Source organism: Macrosteles quadrilineatus, unplaced genomic scaffold (genome assembly GCF_028750875.1).
Source record: "Macrosteles quadrilineatus isolate MER2022 unplaced genomic scaffold, UCM_ALF_1.0 Scaffold_8__2_contigs__length_117827958, whole genome shotgun sequence".
Lineage (NCBI taxonomy): Eukaryota > Metazoa > Arthropoda > Insecta > Hemiptera > Cicadellidae > Macrosteles > Macrosteles quadrilineatus.
The window spans coordinates 2,553,500-2,563,304 of record NW_026542601.1 but is presented as its reverse complement, the minus strand read 5'-3'; the positions used below and the strand labels follow the sequence as shown (position 1 = coordinate 2,563,304).

The following is a 9,805-nucleotide window of genomic DNA, read 5'->3' as shown; positions in this document are numbered from 1 at the left end:
CCTAAAACATAGTACAAAGCCTTCAACGCATTTTTTATGGCAACAATGTTTTAATTGCGTCCTTTAAAACCGCATTAGATCAGTGGCCGTCAGATGGTTTTAAAGCCATTATGCGTGCTGACTGCTGTCCAGCTGGGGAGCATGAGTGATGATTCGACGCTTCGACTGTTGATGAAGTGGCAGTGGTCATTGTTGGCAATAAGTTTCACTCACGAGATATTGTGCTGTGCCAAAGAGATGACACTTTTGGTTAGAGTATCTGAAACTCATTGCTTCTATGATGTTTTGCAATACCTTCCATATTTTAGAGTGATCAGGAAAGCTACCATTTCAACATTCAACAGAGTAATCCCACAACCAAGCATCCTACAACTAAAAAGCGACTGCAATACAGTTTTATGTGTCATAATGGTTTGTCAAAACCACTTCAACCCAATCATTCACTACAGATAACGGTTTAGTCGGTTTATTGTAGACATGTGTGCTAGAATTGAAATACCAACAATGAAACAGTATGCTCTAATGATCTTGGTCAAATAGTGATGGAAAGTGTACAAAGATATATCCCAGATAGATTATGACTGAGATATAGCTATAATGGGTACCCTTTGTACAGAAAGTGATCAACAAATTACGGTGGACATTATTCTCAAATAAATGTATCAGGATGAGGATCTGTGGATATTGACAACTGTTGGATTGTACCATACAACCCAGTTTGACAAAAATTTTCAACGCCCATATTAACATGGAGTACTGCAGTTCAGTGAAGAGCATAAAATACATATGCAAATATGTAAACAAGGGAAGCGACCAAGCTGTTGAGGGAAGCTGCACCAGAGATGAGGTAACTCTTTACCAATCAGGACGTTACTTGAGTTGTAATGAGGCAGAATGGTGTATCTTTGGGTTTCTAGTTCATGAAATCCCACTGTTACTTATCCGAGTGTTCACTTTGAGAACTTCCAGAGGGTTTACTTCAACGACAACAGCCTACATTACGTTTTACAAAACCCAAGAGATACTAAATTTACTGCATTTTTTGAGCTGTGTACTAATGATGAATTTGCTAGGACCCTTTTTTGCAATGAAGTACCCCACTACTACACCTGGAACGCTTCACGAAAAGAGTTCCAGCGTTGCGGTATTGGCTTTCCAGTGGAGAATCAGCCTGATTTAAAGTATTCAGAAGCGCTAGGACGAGTACCACGGCCGTTAACTTCGAGTGCTACTGTTTACGTATGCTACCGTACTTCAAAGTGTATGTGGTCCTACTTGCTTTGATGACTCAAGAACTGTTGAAAGCCATACATACAATCCATATAGAGAAGTGTGTGAAGTCCATTCTTTGCTCGATCGTGATGACTGCTGTGAATCCACAATACGTGATGCTGTTCTGACTCGCTCTCCACAATGTATCAACGTGAGTCAACGTGAGCCACATCAACGTGATCCTGGCGAGCACCTGTGGGCTGTCAAACCCCTTACAACTTTGAAAAACCCTTAAAGACGACATGGCTGAAGACATATTGGTGTGTTTTCATTGAGAAGTTCCAGGTACACTCTATAATGAGGTAGTTTACAATGAAGTGTTACTGGCAATTATATGTCTGGTTTCGACGATGTGTGGTAGAGATTTGAGTTCATTTGGCCTTCCCACACCTCAACTAGAGGTCAATGTCAATACAGAAGTTCCAGGTACACTTTATAATGAGGTAGTTTACAATGATGCGTTACTGGCAATTGCATCTCTAGTTTCAACTATGTGTGGTAGAGATTTGAGTTCATTTGGCCTTCCCACACCTCAACAAGAGGTCAATGTCAATACAGAAGTTCTCAAAGAGATGCCATACAATACTACTGACCTACAGAACCATGTTTTAGGAAATTTACCGGAACTTTCACCGGAACAACTTGATGTGTTCTGTTTTGTTGCAAACAGAATTGCTCAGCAAAAAGGAACCATAGTTTTCTTGGATGCACCAGGTGGTACTGGTAAGACTTTTCTAACAAATTTGCTGTTGGCAGGCGTAAGAAGAAAAGACCAAATTGCTCTTGCTGTTGCGTCATCTGGAATTGCGTCAACGCTTCTAGAAGGCGGTCGTACAGCAGCTTTCAAACCACCTCTCAAGTTGAATTCTGGTGATGCTGTTACCTGTAATATAAGGAAAATTCTGATCGTGGGGGAAAGCTCTTAGATGCTGCAAACTTTTGGTATGGGATGAGTGCACCATGTCACACAAACGTGCACTAGAAGTTCTCGATTTGACACTTAAAGCTGCCATAAACCGTTAGGACTTAATGGGAGGGTTGGTTGTTTTATTGGCTGTAGATTTCAGGCAAACCCTTCCAGTAATTCCTCGAGGAGCACCTGCAGACGAAATAAGTACCTGCATTAAAAAGTCTGCTTTGTGGAGTTACGTTGAGGAAAATAATTTGATGCAGAACATGAGAGAGATTCTTCAAAACGAACACGATGCTGAATTGTTTTTTTTCCAATTTATTAAACATCGGAAATTGACAGATACCTGTTGATAGCCAACAAAGAATCTCATTTCCTCTAAACTATGCCAACATGGTTGATTCATCGGAGAAACTAATACTTAAAGTTCATTAGTTACCATCAGTTGCTGAGAATCATTTGTCCAGTGAATGGTTGTGTGAAAGAGCTGTACTTGCTCCCAAAAATTACACTGGTAATACAATCAACAGCAAGATAGTTACAGCAATTCCAGGTGGCACATCAGAGTATCTGTCTATTGACACTGTGTTAGAAGAGGATGCAGCCGTTCAAAATCTAGTATAGTTTCTCAACACCTTGGAGTTTCCAGATGTCCCTCCTCACAAAATTGAATTCAAAGTGGGGAACCTGTAATGCTACTGAGTAACTTGGAACCTCCACGACTCTGCAATGGTGTCCGACTTATCGTTACTTCGTTTAAACAAAACGTTATTGAAGCCCAGGCTTGTGCAAAAAGCTATATAGTTTTCATACCAAGAATTCCAATCATTCCAACAGACTTAGCGTTTACATTTAAACGGCTTCAATTTCCAATGAAGATTACCTCTGCCATGATAATAAATAAAGCACAAGACCAAACTCTTTAAGTAGCCGGTTTATATCTAGAAAACTTCTTGATTAGCATTGTATTTGTTATTTTAAGTGTTACAAGACGTTTCTTTTATTTACTTACTGTACATCTAGAAAATCAATATTTTTCTTATGGCCAACTGTACGCGGCATGCTCACGTGTATCGTGCAGCAGAGATTTGTACACATACACACCAGACAACAAAGCTGAAAACATTGTTTATAAAAACGTTCTGTAATAATTGCTGCAAAGTAATCTCAACCCCATTGTAATCTGAAACTGCACAAATTAAAAGCCTTTTGAACCAACCACTCTTTCATTTAACTGTTAGCTACCCCAGAATTTGGTACATTTACCTCCGCACTTAAATTCAATATCGCCCGCAGTGAAGTGGGGGTATTTTAGCTAGCTTCAAAGAGCGAATTTGAAAATTGAAAATCCTAACTATACCAGTATTGATTTATTGTATGGATTCAATTAGTAAGCCCCCAAAACTGTGATCATAATAATTAAAATTTAAGAATGTTAAAAGTGATATAGTTTCTTAACTAGGCTATGCTATTTCTTGTTTTACAAGAGAATAAAAATTGTTTATAGTTCTAGAGTTAAGGAAGCGAAAAATTCAGCAATGTTAATAAGATAGCTGCCGCTCTCAACACTTGCATAGCGGCATGGGAGCTGGTCAACGAGTACAGAAAACCCATTTATCGCTCAGGAAATCAATACACTAACAAGTTGGACTGAGTGGGTGAAAACCATATCCTGGGATTAGTGAAAGGTTTTAGGGACTCCGAAAGTTGGGATATCAATGGTCTGTCATGCTCTATTCGTAAGGGCACAGTTGATGGATAATCATGCCACCGACTAAACTTGTTAACCTCTGCTTGACTAAGGGAATCTTTCCTGACAGCCTAAAGATAGCTAGGACTATCCTCATATTCAAGAAGGCTGATCCCTCTTACACGACAAATTATAGACCTATCTCTATCTTGCCAGTCTTCTCTGAGATGCTGGAGACCAAAAGATAATTGTTGACATATTTTGAAAACAACCAACCATTCCCAAATGATCATCTAGGCTTTAGACACATCCTCTGCTCTCTTGAAACTTATCGGTGCTATTACAGATGCTTTCGAGGATAACGAGTCGGTCCTTTTGAGACTCTGTGACCTGAGCAAGGCCTTTGATGTGGTTTCACATCACATACTGTTGGCCAAGCTAACGAGGCACGGTATTGGAGGCACAGTTTTGAACACCTTAAGCAGCACCTCAGTAGCTACTTGACAGACCGAAAGCAGCTAGTTCTGGTGAACGTAAATGGGTAAACCTTATTGTTTGCTGACGATACCACCCTGTTCATTAGGGAAAGACCATTGAGCGATTGATAGATCTACAAAAAACGCTGCATACACTCGTATTTGAAAAATATTACGTATATATAGCAATTATTGTTAGATCTACAAAAAACGCTGCATACACACAGATTTGAAAAAAATTACGTTTATATAGCGATTATTGTTAGATCTACAAAAAACGCTGCATACACACAGTTAGATTAGGCTAAGTTAGGTTAGGTTAAGACAGGTTACGATAAGTTAGGTTAAGTTAGGCTAGGCCAAGTTAGGTTAGGAAAATCCGGCAATGCCATATAAGATAGCTGATGCGAAAGTGTAACTAGCTAAGTATGTAAAGATAAGTGTAAGGCGTTGCTGGATTTTCCTAACCTACGCCATATAAGATAGCTGATGCGAAAGTGTAACTAGCTAAGTATGTAAAGATAAGTGTAAGGCATTGCCGGATTTTCCTAACCTAACTTGGCCTAGCCTAACTTAACCTAACTTATCGTAACCTGTCTTAACCTAACCTAACTTAGCCTAATCTAACTGTGTGTATGCAGCGTTTTTTGTAGATCTAACAATAATCGCTATATAAACGTAATTTTTTTCAAATCTGTGTGTATGCAGCGTTTTTTGTAGATCTAACAATAATTGCTATATATACGTAATATTTTTCAAATACGAGTGTATGCAGCGTTTTTTGTAGATCTATCAATCGCTCAATGGTCTTTCCCTAATGAACAGGGTGGTATCGTCAGCAAACAATAAGGTTTACCCATTTACGTTCACCAGAACTAGCTGCTTTCGGTCTGTCAAGTAGCTACTGAGGTGCTGCTTAAGGTGTTCAAAACTGTGCCTCCAATACCGTGCCTCGTTAGCTTGGCCAACAGTATGTGATGTGAAACCACATCAAAGGCCTTGCTCAGGTCACAGAGTCTCAAAAGGACCGACTCGTTATCCTCGAAAGCATCTGTAATAGCACCGATAAGTTTCAAGAGAGCAGAGGATGTGTCTAAAGCCTAGATGATCATTTGGGAATGGTTGGTTGTTTTCAAAATATGTCAACAATTATCTTTTGGTCTCCAGCATCTCAGAGAAGACTGGCAAGATAGAGATAGGTCTATAATTTGTCGTGTAAGAGGGATCAGCCTTCTTGAATATGAGGATAGTCCTAGCTATCTTTAGGCTGTCAGGAAAGATTCCCTTAGTCAAGCAGAGGTTAACAAGTTTAGTCGGTGGCATGATTATCCATCAACTGTGCCCTTACGAATAGAGCATGACAGACCATTGATATCCCAACTTTCGGAGTCCCTAAAACCTTTCACTAATCCCAGGATATGGTTTTCACCCACTCAGTCCAACTTGTTAGTGTATTGATTTCCTGAGCGATAAATGGGTTTTCTGTACTCGTTGACCAGCTCCCATGCCGCTATGCAAGTGTTGAGAGCGGCAGCTATCTTATTAACATTGCTGAATTTTTCGCTTCCTTAACTCTAGAACTATAAACAATTTTTATTCTCTTGTAAAACAAGAAATAGCATAGCCTAGTTAAGAAACTATATCACTTTTAACATTCTTAAATTTTAATTATTATGATCACAGTTTTGGGGGCTTACTAATTGAATCCATACAATAAATCAATACTGGTATAGTTAGGATTTTCAATTTTCAAATTCGCTCTTTGAAGCTAGCTAAAATACCCCCACTTCACTGCGGGCGATATTGAATTTAAGTGCGGAGGTAAATGTACCAAATTCTGGGGTAGCTAACAGTTAAATGAAAGAGTGGTTGGTTCAAAAGGCTTTTAATTTGTGCAGTTTCAGATTACAATGGGGTTGAGATTACTTTGCAGCAATTATTACAGAACGTTTTTATAAACAATGTTTTCAGCTTTGTTGTCTGGTGTGTATGTGTACAAATCTCTGCTGCACGATACACGTGAGCATGCCGCGTACAGTTGGCCATAAGAAAAATATTGATTTTCTAGATGTACAGTAAGTAAATAAAAGAAACGTCTTGTAACACTTAAAATAACAAATACAATGCTAATCAAGAAGTTTTCTAGATATAAACCGGCTACTTAAAGAGTTTGGTCTTGTGCTTTATTTATTATCATGGCAGAGGTAATCTTCATTGGAAATTGAAGCCGTTTAAATGTAAACGCTAAGTCTGTTGGAATGATTGGAATTCTTGGTATGAAAACTATATAGCTTTTTGCACAAGCCTGGGCTTCAATAACGTTTTGTTTAAACGAAGTAACGATAAGTCGGACACCATTGCAGAGTCGTGGAGGTTCCAAGTTACTCAGTAGCATTACAGGTTCCCCACTTTGAATTCAATTTTGTGAGGAGGGACATCTGGAAACTCCAAGGTGTTGAGAAACTATACTAGATTTTGAACGGCTGCATCCTCTTCTAACACAGTGTCAATAGACAGATACTCTGATGTGCCACCTGGAATTGCTGTAACTATCTTGCTGTTGATTGTATTACCAGTGTAATTTTTGGGAGCAAGTACAGCTCTTTCACACAACCATTCACTGGACAAATGATTCTCAGCAACTGATGGTAACTAATGAACTTTAAGTATTAGTTTCTCCGATGAATCAACCATGTTGGCATAGTTTAGAGGAAATGAGATTCTTTGTTGGCTATCAACAGGTATCTGTCAATTTCCGATGTTTAATAAATTGGAAAAAAAACAATTCAGCATCGTGTTCGTTTTGAAGAATCTCTCTCATGTTCTGCATCAAATTATTTTCCTCAACGTAACTCCACAAAGCAGACTTTTTAATGCAGGTACTTATTTCGTCTGCAGGTGCTCCTCGAGGAATTACTGGAAGGGTTTGCCTGAAATCTACAGCCAATAAAACAACCAACCCTCCCATTAAGTCCTAACGGTTTATGGCAGCTTTAAGTGTCAAATCGAGAACTTCTAGTGCACGTTTGTGTGACATGGTGCACTCATCCCATACCAAAAGTTTGCAGCATCTAAGAGCTTTCCCCCACGATCAGAATTTTCCTTATATTACAGGTAACAGCATCACCAGAATTCAACTTGAGAGGTGGTTTGAAAGCTGCTGTACGACCGCCTTCTAGAAGCGTTGACGCAATTCCAGATGACGCAACAGCAAGAGCAATTTGGTCTTTTCTTCTTACGCCTGCCAACAGCAAATTTGTTAGAAAAGTCTTACCAGTACCACCTGGTGCATCCAAGAAAACTATGGTTCCTTTTTGCTGAGCAATTCTGTTTGCAACAAAACAGAACACATCAAGTTGTTCCGGTGAAAGTTCCGGTAAATTTCCTAAAACATGGTTCTGTAGGTCAGTAGTATTGTATGGCATCTCTTTGAGAACTTCTGTATTGACATTGACCTCTTGTTGAGGTGTGGGAAGGCCAAATGAACTCAAATCTCTACCACACATAGTTGAAACTAGAGATGCAATTGCCAGTAACGCATCATTGTAAACTACCTCATTATAAAGTGTACCTGGAACTTCTGTATTGACATTGACCTCTAGTTGAGGTGTGGGAAGGCCAAATGAACTCAAATCTCTACCACACATCGTCGAAACCAGACATATAATTGCCAGTAACACTTCATTGTAAACTACCTCATTATAGAGTGTACCTGGAACTTCTCAATGAAAACACACCAATATGTCTTCAGCCATGTCGTCTTTAAGGGTTTTTCAAAGTTGTAAGGGGTTTGACAGCCCACAGGTGCTCGCCAGGATCACGTTGATGTGGCTCACGTTGACTCACGTTGATACATTGTGGAGAGCGAGTCAGAACAGCATCACGTATTGTGGATTCACAGCAGTCATCACGATCGAGCAAAGAATGGACTTCACACACTTCTCTATATGGATTGTATGTATGGCTTTCAACAGTTCTTGAGTCATCAAAGCAAGTAGGACCACATACACTTTGAAGTACGGTAGCATACGTAAACAGTAGCACTCGAAGTTAACGGCCGTGGTACTCGTCCTAGCGCTTCTGAATACTTTAAATCAGGCTGATTCTCCACTGGAAAGCCAATACCGCAACGCTGGAACTCTTTTCGTGAAGCGTTCCAGGTGTAGTAGTGGGGTACTTCATTGCAAAAAAGGGTCCTAGCAAATTCATCATTAGTACACAGCTCAAAAAATGCAGTAAATTTAGTATCTCTTGGGTTTTGTAAAACGTAATGTAGGCTGTTGTCGTTGAAGTAAACCCTCTGGAAGTTCTCAAAGTGAACACTCGGATAAGTAACAGTGGGATTTCATGAACTAGAAACCCAAAGATACACCATTCTGCCTCATTACAACTCAAGTAACGTCCTGATTGGTAAAGAGTTACCTCATCTCTGGTGCAGCTTCCCTCAACAGCTTGGTCGCTTCCCTTGTTTACATATTTGCATATGTATTTTATGCTCTTCACTGAACTGCAGTACTCCATGTTAATATGGGCGTTGAAAATTTTTGTCAAAACTGGGTTGTATGGTACAATCCAACAGTTGTCAATATCCACAGATCCTCATCCTGATACATTTATTTGAGAATAATGTCCACCGTAATTTGTTGATCACTTTCTGTACAAAGGGTACCCATTATAGCTATATCTCAGTCATAATCTATCTGGGATATATCTTTGTACACTTTCCATCACTATTTGACCAAGATCATTAGAGCATACTGTTTCATTGTTGGTATTTCAATTCTAGCACACATGTCTACAATAAACCGACTAAACCGTTATCTGTAGTGAATGATTGGGTTGAAGTGGTTTTGACAAACCATTATGACACATAAAACTGTATTGCAGTCGCTTTTTAGTTGTAGGATGCTTGGTTGTGGGATTACTCTGTTGAATGTTGAAATGGTAGCTTTCCTGATCACTCTAAAATATGGAAGGTATTGCAAAACATCATAGAAGCAATGAGTTTCAGATACTCTAACCAAAAGTGTCATCTCTTTGGCACAGCACAATATCTCGTGAGTGAAACTTATTGCCAACAATGACCACTGCCACTTCATCAACAGTCGAAGCGTCGAATCATCACTCATGCTCCCCAGCTGGACAGCAGTCAGCACGCATAATGGCTTTAAAACCATCTGACGGCCACTGATCTAATGCGGTTTTAAAGGACGCAATTAAAACATTGTTGCCATAAAAAATGCGTTGAAGGCTTTGTACTATGTTTTAGGATGTTGTCACAGCACCTTATAGCCTCAGCTTGTCGACCACCAATGAAGAATATTTGTAGGAAGCCATGAGGCTGATCGGGTTGTGGGAGTAATAAGCCAATTCTATGTTATATTTGCCCCTGCACAGTGAACGTTGTGGGATAGTCATGTTATACAACTTGGCCAAAAGTACCAAATGAGGTCATTT

The 9,805-nt window shown here is 39.5% G+C and overlaps 1 protein-coding gene across 1 annotated transcript in view; it reads left to right on the top strand.

Annotated features, from left to right (window-relative positions):
* Positions 1-1,507, top strand: part of LOC128999473 (probable hydrolase PNKD) — a 9,955-nt gene extending 8,448 nt beyond the window's left edge. The window contains exon 5 of the mRNA XM_054426014.1: positions 1,306-1,507. Coding sequence (XP_054281989.1) covers positions 1,306-1,507 — 202 coding nt within the window. The remainder of the gene's footprint in view (positions 1-1,305) is intronic.
* The last annotated feature ends 8,298 nt before the right edge of the window (positions 1,508-9,805 follow it).